Source organism: Meriones unguiculatus, chromosome 11 (assembly GCF_030254825.1).
Source record: "Meriones unguiculatus strain TT.TT164.6M chromosome 11, Bangor_MerUng_6.1, whole genome shotgun sequence".
Taxonomy (NCBI): Eukaryota; Metazoa; Chordata; class Mammalia; order Rodentia; family Muridae; genus Meriones; species Meriones unguiculatus.
In genome coordinates, this window is record NC_083359.1 from 13,161,020 (window position 1) to 13,178,055 (window position 17,036).

General features: G+C 50.1%; 1 protein-coding gene across 3 annotated transcripts in view; it reads right to left on the reverse strand.

Annotated features, from left to right (window-relative positions):
- The window catches only part of Larp1 (La ribonucleoprotein 1, translational regulator), a 50,627-nt gene extending 49,348 nt beyond the window's left edge, over positions 1-1,279 (reverse strand). For 2 of the 3 annotated variants that reach the window (XM_021660426.2, XM_021660424.2), the window contains exon 1: positions 646-1,278. In XM_021660426.2, the coding sequence (XP_021516101.2) occupies positions 646-1,000 (355 nt within the window). In that variant the 5' untranslated portion in view covers positions 1,001-1,278. Of the gene's footprint in view, positions 1-645 lie in introns of all 3 variants that reach the window. The other variant, XM_021660425.2, reaches the window with a different exon arrangement.
- Positions 1,280-17,036: the final 15,757 nt, after the last annotated feature.

Consider the following 17,036-nt stretch of genomic DNA (forward strand, 5'->3'; position numbering starts at 1 on the left):
TAAAAGTACCGGGACTCCGACGGTCAAACTCAAGGGCCATGATCACTACGAAACACCCAGGGACACGCAGGCGGAGGAGGACAGCCCCCCAGGCTGTCCCCGAGCGGTGTGCCACTCGATGCCCACACCGATCGCGCTCGACCGGGATCCCCTAGTCACCTCCCGCCCGGACTCCGGCGGGGGAGGGGAGCCCCGCGCGCTGCCCAGGCCGGCGAGCGCTGCGAACAGCCCCGGCGGCGCATGGCGCCCAACTGTCACCCGCCCGCCCCGCACCGGCGCGGCCACTCCCTCACACCGCCACACACGCCCCTCGCGTCGCCGCAGGCCGCCACCGGCTCCCGGGCCCGCCGGGGCCCGCGCTCCCCACGCCTCAACCGGCTCCCCAAAGCGCAAAGTTGCGAAGTTCAAAGCCGGGCCCCGCTCGTGGGCTGTGACACACGCTCACTGAACACGCACTCCCGGGGCGCCAGCACGCATAGGGAACACGGGGCACACCGAGCGGCCCCGCCCGGCCCGGTCCGGCCAGCTAGGCCCGAGGCACGCCGTTGCCACCAACCGCTGCGGCCCCGGCGGCCCCTCTCGGAGGGAAACGCCCGCGTCACCGCGCGGACCAGCGCCGCGCCGCGCCGCGCCGCGCAGACCCACCTGGAGGCGGCTGTCCGTTCACCGCGGCCGGCGGCGGCGCGTGTTTCGTCCACGGGTTCACCTTGGGCGGCGGCGCCTCCACGAAGTCACGCCGGCCGCCGTCCTCGCCGTCGCTTCCCGCTGGGGCCTCGGCAGCTGCGGGTGGCCGCGGGCTCTCGCGCTCCGCGCCGTCGCGACCGGGCCTGGCGCAGGCGGGCCGCGGCCTGCGGGCGCCGCCGTCGGGCTCACCGCCGCCGTCGCCCGGGCCCGACTCGGCCTGGGCGTCGGGCGCCGGCTTCTTCCTCGCCAGGCCGTGCTCGTCGGCTTGCAGCAGCGCGGCGCCCGCCGGCAGCAGCGGCTCCACTTGAGTGGCCATCTGCGCGGAGCGGCCGGGCGCGCCGCGGGCCCCGCTCGAGGCCGCTGGCGGGGCGCCGGGGCCCGGGCCGCGCGGACGCGGGGCGGCGCGGACGGGCGGACGCGGAGCGGCGCGCCGGGCGGAGGGCTCCGGCGCGCCTAGGCGGCCTGGCGGACCTCGGTCCCCGGCCTGCGTCCCCCCGCCCCCGGCCCGGGACGGCTCGGGGGGCTGCAGCGGTGCGGACGGGCCCGGGGGGGAGCGGCGCGGAGAGCCGAGCCAGACCACGCGATCCGCGGCGGGCGGCGGGCGGGCGCGCGCCTCGCGACGCGGCGCGCGAGGGGCGGGGACGGCGCGGCGGCGGGCGCGCGCGCGCACGGGGGCAGGTCCCGCCCAGGCCCCGCCCTCCGGCGGCCATTCCAGCGGCGCGGCGAGCGGACGGGGGCGAGCACGTGCCTGATGCAACTCCTGAGGGCGGAGGTGGGGGAGGAGCCTTAAAGGGCCAGCACCCGAGAGCGGACGCAGGTGGAGCACATGGGACCTGGCCACGCGGCCGGCTAGGCCTGCTAACGCTGGCGATGAGGGTTGCGGGCCTCCGGGGCAAGGGGTCTTCTCATGCGTCGGCCCTGACTCGGCCAATGCAGCAGAGAGGTTCTGTGGCCGTCCCTTGTGCGTGGCTCCTGGCCCCACTCCCGTAGCCTTAGCCCAGCCGCTGCCTGGCCGGGGAGCGGGTCCAAAGGAGTCCTTGCCCCTACGGGGCAGAGAGCGCCTGGAAAGAGAACGGAATTCCCAGCAGAGCCCACGCTCTCCAGGCCCTCAAGACCCAGTGTTTTATGGGCAGGAAATGGCATTTCTTTCAAGTAGCTTGTGTTTTTTTCTAAAGAATTGTTTAGGGTGGAGTTAAACTGACACTAACTGGGGAGCTCGGAGATTTGTATTGCCGTTTAGGACCTCTGCAGTAGTCAGGTCCACTTCCTGGGTCTCGATTTCTCTATTGTAAAATGAAGGAACCGTCTGTGCCCGGCGGTTTCAAATTTCACTGTCAGTCGGTTCGATAAATATTTACTGACTTGGTGCTCTAGGGGCCTTCAAAGTTCTTAGAAAGGTCTGCCAATAAACCAGACTAACAAGCACCTGTCCTCCCGGAATTTACACTGTAAGGTGGGGGAAGCCACAGTAAACAGGAGAAAAACAAATGCCATCCAGTAGTCCCTGTGCGGTAACGAAGTAGTCGAAATTGGCTTCCCTGTTTTGTTTTTTGAGACTGGTTTTTTGTTTGTTTTTTGTTTGTTTGTTTCTGTGTAGCTCTGCCTGTCCTAGAACTCTCTCTGTAGACCAGGCTGTCTTTGAACACAGAGAGATCTGCCTGCCTCTGCGTCCCAGGTGCTGAGATTGGAGGCTTCCAGTTGACAACCATCGCCCTACCCTCAACTGAGCTTGGCTTTCAATAGTTGCTGAAGACAGTTCCCTTGAACTCAGATCCCAAGATACTGGAAATGGGAGAATTTTGGGGACTGGATCTAGAAATCTGAGAACCTTAAGCCTGGAAGCCCTAACAGCTTGGAGGGTTGTCCATCATCAAAAAAAAAAAAAAAAAAAAAAAAAAAAAGGATTAGAAAACATGGCGGCTCCCTGGGTGCAGGGGCAAGGCTTCCTGACAAGACTCTGGGAGGCCAGGCCCTGGTGTGGTTGGTGGTCATCAGGGGTACTGGGTAAAGTACTGATAGCAATCTGATGACCAGTTTCAACTCCAGTCATTGGCCTGCAAGCCTAGGACAGCTCTCCACGTTTCCCTGGTAGTCCTGCTCTCAGAGGAAAATTAAAGGTAATTAATGCCTGACTTAAGAGGTCAGTGAGACAGCCAAAGTTCCCCCTATTATAGGGCACACACTAAGGCCAGTGCTTGAAGGGGTTCTAAGGAACATACCATTTAAAAGGTCTGCAGAATTTAAGCAAGTTTTGTTTTGTCCCTTTTGTTTTAGGTAGCCTTTGCTGTTCTGAAACTCACTCTGTAGACTAGGCTACCTTGGAACTCACAGAGATCCTACTGCCTCTGCCTCCAGAGTACTGGGATTAAAGGCATATACCACCACCACCTGGTCTAAGCAGGGTTTTACAAAACTGTGGCATGTCTACCCTTCATCAAAGAACACATTACCCTTCTCCAGTAGGGTACACTCTTAGTTATTGGTAAATACTTTCTGAAGATGGTATCTATACTAGACTCTCTCTGGGCTTTGTCATCATTGACATGATGGTCATTAGTGGCCCAAGTTTGAAACAATCTCATGGAACCTAGCCTGACCTCAAACTAGCCACACAACCCAGGGGCATAACCTTGAACTCTTCCGAGCTATGGTCCCTCTGTAGCTCTGCTGTCCGCACTCTGTAGACCAGACTGGCCTAGAACTCAGAGATCCACCTGCCCCTGCCTCCTGAGTGCTGGGATTAAACGCATACACATCTAATTAGATGTAGAGGTAGATGTACCCCCATGCAACTTGTAGACATAGCAGGGCTGTGTGTAGCATGTAACTGGCTGCCTTATTTACCCAGCACTCAGCATCAATGCCAACAGAAGTAGCCCTGCTTCGTAGGAACTGGGGCTCTGAGATGGCTACTCTGGGCCCTGCTCTGGGCCTGGGAGAGGCACTGGATATGGAGTGGGGGAGCTCAGAATCTAAGAGACCCTTAAGGACTCTCCTCAACTAGAGATCCTTAGCCCTGGGAAAGTAAACTGAACATCTTCTCGTTTTGAAGATGAAGACACTGAAGTTCAGAGAAATAAAGTTACTTATCCAAGGTCACAAGGCCGACCCAAGGCAGAATCAACTCCAGCAGCTTTTCTTACATTAAAATAATGGAGGACTGGCCAGGCGGTAGTAGCCTATAATCCCAGCACTCAGGAGGCAGAGGCAGGTGGATCTCTAGGTGAGTTTGTGGCCAGACCCTGACCCAAAGGTTTATGAGGCAGGGTTTATTTGTTTCCCTGGCTGTCCTAGAACTTGCTCTGTAGACCAGGATAGCCTTGAACTCAGAGATCTGCCTGCCTCTGCCTCCCAAGTGCTGGGATTCAAAGCATGTGCTATTTGGTAGATTTTTGATGTGTATGGTTGTTTTACCTGTGTGTCTGTGTGTGCCATGTACATGCTAGTGCCCATGGGAGCAGAAGAATGTGTGAGATGTCCTGGAATTGGAGTTACAAATGATTGTGAGCCACCGTGTAAATGCCAGAAACTGAACCCAGGTCCTCTGAAAGAGCAGCAAGTGCACATACTTGCTGACCCATCTCTCTAGCCCCAGCCATAAATTTATAATCCTCCTGCCTGCCTCTACCTCCCAGGTCCTAAAATTACAGGCATGCACCTCCACACTTGGCCTTGGACACATGGTTTTATTCTTCTGTGAGTTTAATTTTCCAAAGGACCTTGGGTTTCTGGAAGAAATTGTGCTGGGCCACTTACTTCCTTTGGTAGCTCTTGGGTACAGTACTGCCTATGCCAACATGGGGGCTAAAGAGGGGGAGAGACCTTGGCCAGAACAAACAATGCCAGCTGCGGTGCAATTTCCAGGCACAAAGGCTCACAGGCCTCTGGCAAATGCAGTACAATGACTTCAGTTCCAGGTGAGAGGCCCAAATGAGACAGCCTCTGTGACCTTCATGTGGGAGGGGGTGGGAAAAGACACTATTGTCATCACACCCAACCCTAGGGCAACCATTTTCTATCCAGTACGATGATGCGGTGATGCACCCCAGTTACACAGGAAAGAGGCTCAGAGGAAGGTGAGATGGTTTGCAGTGAAGAAGGGGTAAGAGAAGGCCAGCTTTCCACACTCTTGCCCCGGACTTGGCACCTGGCACCAGCCTACCTTCATCTCATCGGCTCTACTCAAGCAGACTCTTTTCCATTCTGCATGCCTACTGTCTTCCATTGTGGTCTCAGGACAGGTCTCATGCATCCTAGGCTGGTCTCAAACTCACAACAAAGCTCAAAGTGACCTTGAATCTCTAATCCATCTTTTACCTCTCAAGTAGCAGGATTACAGTCATACAGCACCTCGAGCAGCTTCACACACTGAACCCTGAGCTTCTTACAAACCAGGCAAACACACTTCCAGCTAAGCTGCACATGCTCACCTCCTGATGGGATGCCTCCTGGCCAGCCTCCTGCGCGAGCTTCACCACACAGCCTCAGGCTGCTCTGGTGGACTTGAACAGGCCCCACCTCTGCCCAGCAGCTCAGCGTTCTTAACCAGCACGGCCTGATCCTCACTCGTCTTCCTCCCACACTCTCTACCCTCCAGCAACAGCAGACCACTCTGTTGCCAACAAGGAGAAGCGAAAGATGTGACAAAAAGATCGCATCACACCTGAGCTAGAAAGGCCCTCATCAAAAGAAGGAAGGAAGGAAGGAAGGAAGGAAGGAAGGAAGGAAGGAAGGAAGGAAGGAAGGAAAGAACGTTGGCAAGGATGTGGAGAAAACCCTTATGTGTTGCTGAGGGAGTATAAACTAGCGCAGCCACTCTGGACTATCAGTTAGTGGTTCCTGCAAAAATGCAAAACGGAGCTATTATGATCTAGCTATGGCACTCTTGGGTATGTATCAGGAAGTGCTGTCCACAGACAGAAGGGATGACTGCATACCCTTTGTGCTTTCCAACGCTACTACTCTGTAGTAACCAGGACTTAGATCAGCCTAGGTGTCCATCCACAGATGAGAACATGGGCAAAATGTGCGAAGACACAGTGGACAGTCACCCAGCCTTAACAAGGAAAAGCACCATACCAGGCGGTGGTGGCACACACTTTCAATCCCAGCCCTGGGAAGGCGAAGGCAGGCAGATCTCTGTGAGTTCAAGGCCAGCCTGGTCTACAGAGGAAGTTCCAAGACAGATGAGCTATATAATGAGACTCTGTCTCTCAAAAAAGAAAAGAGAGAGAGAGAGAGAGTGAGAGAAAAGAGAAAACAACTTCCATTTGCATGACAATGATGAAATGGGTGAGATGGGCTGGGGGGTAAAGACGCCTGCCACCAAGCTTGACAACCTGAGTTCCATTCCCCGATCCCCCACGTGGTAGAAGGAAAGAACAGACTTCACGCAAGTAGTTCCCTGACCTCCACACCTGTGAGCCACAGCATGTACACACTCACTAAATAAAGTGAAATTAGAACAGCAAAATTTAGAAAATGATAGAGATACAGAAAAGTACTAAAAAAAAGAAAGAGACCATCTAAAGGCAGACCACGGAACCATGGATTGTTAGGGACTGGAGTCTAGGTGGCAGGAGAAGGAGAGGTGGAAAGGTGGGCAGACTTAATATCGATTAGACATGACATGTTCACTGCGGGCCCCACTCATTTGTACAGTTATGGCGATGGTGATGATGATGATAAAAAGAACGTGCAGCCAGTGAAATGGCTCAGAAGGCAAAGGTGCTTGAGGCAGCCAAGGCTGAGGACCTGAGTTCAGTCCTGTGCACTGACTCCTGCAAGCTGTCCTCTGGTCTCCATCTGCACACAGGAATGCACATTAGTAAATGTAACTTTTAAAACATAAACTGTAGCAAATGTGGAAAGATAAAACACATATTAACTGATTTTCTACAATGTACCAGGCACTTCTAGATCTCAGAAGTAAAAGTACAGTACACACATATACCACATTCAGGAACCTTTCCATCCTCTCCCCTTTGCACCCCACATTCAGCCCATATGACAAGGGCTGCATGGCAGGGCTGTTTTTCTGTGTAGTTCTGGCTGTCCTGAAACTAGACCCAGGCTGGCCTCCAACTCAAGAGATCCTCCTGCCTCTGCCTTCCAAGCACTGGGATTAAAGATGTGTGCCACCGCTGCCAGGGAAAGATTCGTTTATTGTTTTTTTAATTGTATGTGTGCGTGTGTGCACACATGGGTGCAAACACCCTAGGAAGAGATACTTCCCAATGGCATCAGCCCCACCCTCTACCCTGTGCCCCTTCAGAGGTGGAGTAGTTATAGGTAGTCCTGGGCACTTGACATGAGGATTAGGAGCTAGACTTGGGTCCTCTGTGAGAACAGAACACTCCCTTAGCAGCTGAGCCATCTCTGGAACATCTCCCTTCATCTTAAGTACTGTGATTACAGGCATGTGTCACTGGGCCTGGCTCTAGGCTCAGCTTTTGTTCTTGCCCACTTTCTAGTTACAGTAACTCCTTAGTCCTTTTGCTTCACTAAGCTTCAGTGTCTTCAGATATAACCTGGAAAGGAAAGGAAAAGCTGGGTGTTCCAGGCATGGTGGCACACACCACACAGATCTCTGTGAGTTTGAGGCCCGCCTGGCCTACAAAGCCAGTCCAGGACAGCCAGAGCAATTGCACAGAGAAACCCTGTCTCAAAAGAAAAAAAGAAAGAAAGAAAAGAAAAAGCTGGGCATGTTTTTTTTTTTTTTTTTTTTTTTTTTTTTGCGTGCCTTTAATTTAAGCCCTTGAAAGGCATAGACAGGCAGATCTATGAGTTCGAGGCCAGCCTGATCTACAGAGCTAGTTCCAAGACAGCCAGTGTTACACAGTGAAACCCTGTCTCGAAAAAAGAAAATGTTGAATGAGCATTTCACTGGTGGAGGTCCCAGGACCAGTGGCCACTCTTTAAGCAGTGACAGCAGGGTTTCCCGAAGCCACATATCATAAAACAAGTCTCCTGTGTTTCCTGGAATGTGCTTTGGGAATCACTGGCTCAGGTCCTTACCCAGCCTTCCTCTATGTCGAGAGCTCTGCATGTTCTCCTTTGTTCCTATTGCTGTTTCCAGTGAAATCTAGAAAAAAAAAAAGTCCCTTTTCTTTACCTGAGCTTCAACCTACATATTCTAGAAGTTTCTTGCCTCCTTAGCAGTCTTTCTTAAAAAGATATATTTATTATACACATGTCTTTTTTGTTTGTTTGTTTTTGTTTTGTTTTTGAGACAGGGTTTCTCTATGTAACAGTCCTGGCTGCCCTGGATTCGTTGTGTATACCAGGCTGGCCTCAAACTCAGTGATCCACCTGCCTCTGCCTCCCTGAGTGCTGGGAGTAAAGGCGTCTGCCACTACACCTGGCTGAGAATACATGTCTTGACTGTATGTGTGTCTGGGTACCACATGTGTGCCTGAGAAGTCAAGAGGTGTGGGATCCCCGAAACTGGAGTTACAGATGGTTGTGAGCTGCCATGTGGATGCTGGAAACTGAAGCCCCGTCCTCTGGAAGAACAGCCAGTGTTCTTCACTACTGAGCTCCTTTTTGTGTTTGCTTGTTTTGAAGCAAGGTTTCTCTGTGTAGTCCTGGCTATGCTGGAACTTGCTCTGCACACCAGGCTGGCATTGAACTCACAGAGATCCATCTGCCTCTGCCTCCAGAGAGCTGGGATTAAAGGTGTGGGCCACCACTGCCCAGCATCCTCCCTCTCTTTTTTTAAAATTGTGGGATTACACCTGACCTATGCTAGGTTACCACTAAGCTATATCCCAGCTCTGTTTTATTTATTTAGGTTTTTCAAGTTTATTTATCCCATGGTCTGTGTGTATGCATGTATCTGCTGTGGTGCATGTGTGGAAACAGAGGATGACCTTCATGGCTCTGTTCTCTCCTTCCTTAATGTAGTTATTGAACTCAGGTCCTCAGGCTGGGTGGCAGCTGTCTTGCAAGACCTGAACAGCAGTTTCTGGGGAATCATACACCTGTGGCTTCAGGTCACGGAAGGGGACATAGGGTTAAACAATATTTAGCACAGCCCCGGTGTAGTGTGCAGCCTTTTCACATTCGTGAATGTGATGACCTTTGATCCCAGTGAGGGGAGGGGAGCTTGTGGTGAGCTGCAGGCCACCTGAGAGCCTGTGACTGTGAGGTCACACAGCTTGCACGATCCAGGGTACTTGGATCTCTATGTCCACCCCAGATACATGAAGGAAGAAGGAACTGCCAATGAATGTGAGTGGCCTAATTACCACTTGGGTAAAGTACACCAAGACCGGCTTACAAAGGCAAAGTCAAGTCAGGCTCATTTGCATGGGTAGCTGGGACTGGTATGCCATTGTTTTCTCCTTCCCCTGCTCTTCTTCCTCCCCCTCCCCCTCTCCTCCTCCTCCTCCTTGTCCCTCCTCTCTCTCCTGCCTTCAATTTCTTCTTTCTGTTCTGCTTTTTTTTGGACAAAGGGCCATGCTATCTAACCCTGGCTCATTTTGAATTCACAGTCATCCTTCTGCCTCAGCCTCCCAAGTGCCCAGTTTGCATGTCTTGTGGGGGGTGGGGAGAAGCCCTCCAACAGCTTACTATTACAAGAACTGACTCCAGGATCTGGGCTCGGTGGTACAAGCTTCTAATCCTAACACTTAGAAGGTGAGGGCATATGACAATCAGAAGCTTAAGATCATTGTCAGCTACACGTCAGGTTTGAAGCCAACCCCTGGCTACGGGAGACCTTGTCCCAAAACAACCACAACCAACAGATTTCTCACAAAGTGCAGCCAGCTCCAGACTTCCTCTCCTGAGGCTTATTCCTGCCAGTCAAGCTCGAGGAGGCTCACCCCAGCTTGTTCTCACTCCCTGTACCCTTGTTATCTACCCTGCAGGCCTCAGCTCGAACAGCTGCTCTCAGGCAGACCTCCCTAGAGTGGCTGGGCCGCTATACTCCTTGTCCTTCACAGCTAGATCACAATGCAACTTTGTGTGACTTCCTGCCATGGACTGGGGATGCTCCATGCTTCCTTTGGCATCCCAAGTGCTGAGCTGGGCAGAGCCAGGTTCCCACTGCATTTACCGAATAAATGCAGCGTGGCCTCACGGCTCTGGGCCTCTGCATCTTTGGAATTGAAACGATGTGGTTGAAGTACCTACTGCAGAGAGCGCAGGACTCTCTGCAGCTGTGTCTCTGAGGTGAGTTCCTGGACCTCAGCCCCAGAAGCAATCAAGGCATGCTGCATACTGACGCAGGGCCCTGTCATTTAGCATCCTGCCATTCCTTTTCTTCAGTTCTTAAGCAAAGTCACCTCCTGTCTCCCCACAGCCCCACGCCTCCCCACCCCCATGCCCCACTCACTGAACCCAGTGCCAAAGAGGGAAGAGTGTGCAGATGGAGTGGGCTGAGAAAGCATATTCAACCTCGGAAGCCCCAAGGCAGAGGGACTTATCTGTCACCATTCTTGATTGAAAGGCTGGAATCTTTTTATTTGTTTGTTGTTGTTGAGACAGGATCTTACTTGGTAGCTAGCTTGGAACTCACTGTGTAGACCAGGCTAGTCATGAACTTAGGGCTGGGATCAAAGATATGTGCACCATATCTAACTAAGGCTAGACTCTTGAAGAGAAGTCATCAGATCCTGCCATCTTTAGGTCAAAAGGGACCTTCCCGTCACTTGGCCTCCTTTGGGTCCCTTGGTCCTTTTCCTTAAACCTAACTGCGCCTACAAACGTCCTTAACTCCACACAAAGTGCTCAGACAAGGGCCTCGTAGCAGCTATCATTTGCTCATCTGCTTCCCTTGGAAAGATTTTTTTTTTTCACCAGTGTTGTAGTGTGTAGAGAGGCAGGGCAGGGCAGGGTTGAAGGTCCAAGGCCTAGGTGCGCAGCCTGGCTGCCTGGGTAGAACCCGGACTCTGAGGGCTGACATACTACGTAAGCTGGAGCCAATGGGGAGACTTCAGCTGCCTCCGTTTCCTGTCAGTCGGACAGTGAAAGCAGTATTGGGTGGGACACTAATGTCTGCTCACAGAGGGAGAGGGAAGGCCTCCCCTGTCAGATGCTAGCTGTGGAGCTCTCTCTGCCTTTGTTTAGAAGGTCCTTGAATTCAGATGTTTTCTGGGCTGGCTGGTTGGTTGGTTGACAAAAGGGAAAGTGGGGCCCAGCCCAAAAACCCCAGGGCTGAGGTTTAGATTCCATCCGCAGCATCCCATAAACCAGGCATGGTGGTTCACAACTGTACTTTCAACACTTGAGAAGTCATAATAAGAGTTCAGAAGTTCAAGGGCTGCCTGGACTACATGAGACTCTCTTTCTTCCTTTTTTTTTTTTGTTTTTTTTTTTGTTTGTTTGTTTGTTTGTTCGTTTTTTTTTTTTGTTTTTTTTTGCTTTTCAAAACAGGGTTTCTTGCCAGGCAGTGGTGGTGCACACCTTTAGTCCCAGCACTCAGGAGGCAGAAGCAGGTGAATCTCTGTGAGTTCAAGGCCAGCCAAAAGCAAAAGACAGGATTTCTCTGTGTGACCCTGGCTGTCCTGAAACTCACAACACATTCTGTAGACCAGGTTTGTTTTGAACTCAGAGATCTGCCTGCCTCTGCCTCTTGAGTGCTGGGATTAAAGGCATGGCATGTGCACTGGCTGAGACTCTGTCTCAAAAATACAATTAACAACAACAACAAAAATAATCCATGTGCCTCTTTTTTTTTTTTTTTTTTCACTGAAAAACAGTTGGTTACAGTGTAGCCTCATTTGTAAAATCAAGTCCTTGGTATCTTTTTTACTGTTCTAAAGCTTCTGAGTCATCTTCTGGAATGCCTCATAAGGAACCATGGCTGTTCAGAAGTGAAGACAGCTAGTTTTGTTCATCTGTGTTCTTTTCTGGACAAACATCTTTGCTACTTACTGAAACAGCTACAAAACATTACCCCAGGCCCAGCCTGTCTCAGTCGCCGGAAAAACTGAATAAGCAGAGTTCACATTTTTTAGGTTGTATTTTGTACTTAACTCAAAACTTATTACTAAGGACATATGTTAAGATGATGCTGAAGCCAAACATAGTGGTGCATGCCTTTAATTCCAGCAGTCAAGAGGCAGAGGCAGGCAGATGTCCCCGAGACCAACCTGGTCTACACAGTGGATTCTAGGACAACCCTGTCTCAAAAGAAAACAACAACAAAACAAAATCAAGATTATAATGGTATGGGCTTCTGGGATGGCCAGCCTAAGGACCTGTGTGCCAGCCCTGGGATCTACACAGTGGAAGGAAAGAATAGACACCTGCAAATTTCCTTTGACCTCAACTGATGGGCTATGACTACTAATAATAAATAAAATTAAATTTCTAAGAGATTATAAAGGTTAGTTTTTCCCTACATAGGATAAAACAATTGTACTTACTATTCATGTGTCAGCTCATAAGATAATTCTTTGAGGTTTTTTTTTTTTTTTGAGACAGGGTTTCACTGTGTAGCCTTGGCTATCCTAGACTCACTTTGAAGACCAGGCTGGCCTCCAACTCACAGAGATCAGCCTGCCTCTGCTTCCCTGAGTTCTGAGTTTACAGGCATGCACCACCGTGCTCTGTAAGTACCATTATTAAATCTTTTTTTATTTGAGGGGGTTTCCAAGGACTCAGTGGGAAAAGTGCTTGCCATAAAAGCATTGAGGACCTGGGTTCTGATCCGCAGCACCCAGGGAAAAAACCAGGCATGGCCTTGCTTGTCTATAACTCTAGTGCTGGAGTCCGGTAGGGTAGAGACAGGAGGATCCCTGGATTCCAGCAAAATCAGTGAGCTCCTGCCTTAAAAATATAATGTGGAGAGCAACCGACGAATTACAGGATATCAAGATCCAGCCCCATACACATGCACACACATGTGAACCCCTTTCACGTGTACACACACACACACACACACACAAACACCCCACAAAGTTTGTTAGCTTTGAATGTGCAATGTTCCTCACAAAGGAATGTGTGGAATGTTGACCTCAGCTGGTGATACTATTTTTGGAAGGAGTGGTTGCTTAGCTGGAGGAAGTTAGAAGGGTGTGCCTTTGAAGGTTATGCTAGTTCCTAGCCCATCCTCTACCTCTGTTTCCTGCCAAGGGGTGAGCAGCCTTTGTCTCAGTTCCTGCTGCTATAACGCTGTCTCAGCATGGGCCTAAATCCGGGAGCTAAGGGCTAAGGGACTGAAGCCTCTGAAACTGTGAGCCTAAATCCACAATTCCTGTCTTTAAGTCATTCTTTCCAGGTGTTTGGTCACAGCTATGGGTAGCTGGCTCAGGAGGAGCCCATCCTGCAGATTAGGAAAGCAAGGGCGAGTAGCTTGTGTAAACTCAGGTCCTGAGAGACCAAAAAGATTAAAAATTAGCAGATATTATTATTTAAGGCCTGAACTAGGTGGGTGGAGAAGTCTATTAATGCCTGAGGGGAAGGACCACCTTACTGCATTCTTTCCCCCTCCACTAGAGATACAGTTGCTAGGAAACTGGCCCATGCCCCTAGGGAGGAACACCAGGTCATTATGGTCTGGGAACCTTCCTCTAGCCAATCAATTCACAATGTAGCATTTTGACCAACAGATGCTTGCGAGGCAGGAATTGCCCCTGCCTTGGGCATGCTGGGAGGGACCAGAATCTATATATCACCCAACTAACCTGGGTGCGGGGCGCTTGGCTCACACTGCTTCGGCGGTGGTGAGGGTGTGTGGGCCCAAGCTGCAGTTTGTAATTTACAATAAAAAGAACCTCATGTATTTACAGCAGAGTCTGTTTATTCCTGGTCTCTTGGGGTTCGTGAACTGGGCAGAACAGTACAAACATCACAGCCATGATCAAAGCCATAGCACTCACACCCCAAAGCCTGTGTTAGCGACAGTTTGGCCGGGGTCACTACACCAATGCTGTGGCCTTACCTGTCTTCCTGGCCATTGGTTTCTTCAATAGCCACAGATCATAGTGTATGTGTTAGACTGATCAATAAATAACGCCAAGGTCACTTTCTCCTGGAAGTTATTCTATCTTTCTTCTCTCTTCCTCCTCTCTCTCTCTGCCTCTTTCCATTCCATTTTTAATTTATTTGTTTGTTTATTTATAGGGTTTTTTTTTTTTTTTTTTGAGACACGGTTTCTCTGTATAGACTTGGCTGTTCTGGGCTCTCTTTGTAGACCAGAATTTACAGAGATCCACCTGCCTCTGCCTTCCAGAGTGCTGGGATTACAGGCGTGAGCCACTGCACCCGGCTCATTCCTCCATTTTTTAGCACTTTTTTTTTTAATGGGTTTTCAAGACAGGGTTTCTCTTGTGTAGGCTTGGCTCCTTGGCTGTCCTGGACTTGCTTTGTAGAACAGGCTGGCCTCAAATTCAGAGATGTGCCTGCCTCTGCCTCCCAAGTGCTGGGATTACAGGCATGAGCCACTGCACCCAGCCCATTCCTCCATTTTTTAAAGAAAAAGTAATCACCTACAGTGGTTTATTTAAATTTTTTTAATTGCATTTGTTTGTTTGATTTTTGGGCCGGGTGCTATCGGAAGACAATGCCTTTACCTAATGAATCATCCTGTGACTTTATTCCTTCTCCTTCTTCTTGAGACAGTGTCAACTTTGTAGCCTAGGCTGGCCCACGTGGCTGTAATGGTCCAGGCTGGCCTTAACCAATGAGTGAGACTGTCCTGGAAATGCTGAAAAGTCTGAACTGTGGGACTGTGCCGGGACACTCACCTCCTCTGCCACCATAACCAGTGGCTACACCCAGCTACCAGAGCCAGCTGAGGGTAGAGCAATAGCAGTCAGGAAGGGCTGTCAAGTATGGTAATTACGACGTATAATTTATCTCAAAAGAATGATTTGGGGTATGTAATTAATACTTTGTTCACAGACATTTCTTTCTCTCTGGAGCTCTGAGAGACGTGAAGAATATTTAAATATTTATTACATGCCCTGCTGGAGACAGTCTATGGTTTCAGTAGATAATTAAAATTCCTCCCCCTTGGAATTAAGAGACTTGCCTTCCGAATGAGTCTGATGGCCACCAGACACAGGAGTAGGTCTCAGCCTGGGCACCGTGAGCACAGGGCTTTCTGGGAACGACCTCAAAGTATGGCTTGGAAAGGAGAGATGAATACCGAATAAACACAGCACCAGCTTCAGATCCCCACCACCGGTGCTGGAAATCACTAATCTACCCTCTGCATTCTGTCCTGTGCAACCTGGACTTCTCTTAGGCAGCTCCTGTTTTGTTTTGCTTTTTACAGGGTCACATGTCGTCTAGGCTGGCCTCAAATTCACTTCATAGAGGCTGGCTTTGAACTTCTTTTTCAATCTTTTGAATCTCAATTTTGAGACAGGCTCTCACTATGTTGGCCTTGCTAGCTTAGAACTCTCCACGTAGGCCAGGCCTGGCTTCAAACTCAAAGAGCTCTGCCTGCCTGCCTCCTAAATGATGGTATTTAAAGGCATGAGGGGCCATGGCTCTTTTAAATATGTTTTTGAGATTCTGTTTTTCGTTTGTTTGTTTGTTTGTTTTATCACATGTACCTGTATGAGTATGTACACATGAGTGCAGCTGCCCACAGAGGCCAGAGGCATCGGATTGCCTGGAAACGAGTGACAGGTGGTTGTGAGGTACCAGACGTAGATGCTGGAAACTGAACTTAGGTCCCCAGCAGGAGCAGTATGTAGATCAAGCTGCCTCTCCAACCTGACTTTGAATTTCTAATCCTCCTGCCTCCACATCCTGAGCTCGGGGATCACAGGGGTGCAGGACCCTATCCTCTGCAGGTTAAAAAATATAATCATGGAGATAGCCCCACCCACCAATCATGGCATCAAATCCTGCTTGCTATCTTGCACCTTCATCCACTTTCCATCCCTGCAACCTAACAGAAGAACCAGCCTTCAGACAGGTAATGCTTCCTGAGTTCCATGTCCATATTGTAAAGCCAATTTTTGGATCTGTCTCTGTCTCTCTTGTGCAGACAGGGTCTTAATGTATAGCCCTGGACTCACAGAGAACTACTTGCCTCTCCTCTTGAATGCCGGGATTAAAGGTGAGCCTCCCTGTGCCCTGCTATTATTTTTCCCCATTAATCCCCACACTGACCCTTTTTGCAGATTCTATGAGGACACTAGATTCCTCCCAGGTGAGCCTCTTGGACGAATTTTCTGAATGACAGCTTGTTGTTTAGACACTTTCAACATCAACCTTTTAGGCAAAAATGGAGACGGAAACCTGAGGTTCAAATCCTTGTCACTCTTAAGAAAATAGAGTGCTGCCAGGCAGTGGCAGCCCACACTTTTAATCTGAGTTTGAGACCAGCCTGATCTACAGAGTGAGTTCCAAGACAGCCAGGGCTACGAGGAAACCTTGGCTCCAAAAGCAAACAAACAAACAAAAAAGAAAATGGATAGAAAAGAGGGGTATTTGAGAGAGCCTTCATAAGCAAGGTACTGCGTTCCCACAGAAACATGATTTGTATAGGGGTGTACAAAAGGAATACAGTGGGACAGAGACAAGGCTCAGTGGGTTGGGAGAGTGCTTGCCTAGCGCAAGCAAAGCTCTGGGTTCAATCTCCCAGTCCCACTTAAACCAGGTACACACCTATCATTCAGCACCCAGGACGTGGAAGGAGGAGGATCTGAAGCTTAAGGTCGTTCTGAAATACATGGTGAGTTCCGAGCCAGCCTGGGCTACATACTACCTTTTCTATAAAATAGGCTGATCTTGGATATAAACACCCAGAACTCAGGAGACAGGCAGGCAAATTTCTGTGAGGTCAAGGGCAGCCTGCTCTAAATTGAGAGGTCCAGGTGAACCAAAGCTGTACAGTAATACCCTGTCTCTAATAATAATAATAATAATAACAAGCAATTTGAAAAGTAAGCCATTGGCAGACTGATCAAGCTGGTTCTACTAAAGCAGCTTGAAGGGAAATGGCATTTGAGTGAGACTCGGGAGATCAATAGGATTAAATGTTTCTTTTGGTTATAAGAATAGTATAAAGCTGACATAATTATTGGGAGACACAGAATGTCAAGAGGAAAAGTCACTTCTGTTTTCTTTACATATCAACCATGTCAACATATGTTTTTCTCTTCATCTGGTGTCTTTCTTTCTTTCCATCTCTTTTTTGTTTTTTTTGGGGCAGGGTTTCTCTGTGTAGCCCTGGCTGTCCTAGAGCTCACTCTGCAGAGCATGCTGGCCTCACTCACAGAGATCCTCCTGCCTCTGCTTCCCGAGAGCTGGGATTAAAGGCCTGCACCACCACCACCTGCCTTCCTTTGGTGTCTTTCATTTCAAGAACAGACATATATGCGCTGCTGATTTTCTTGTTATTATTCTTTGACAGAATGCACCACCATGTCCAGTTTTCTGTT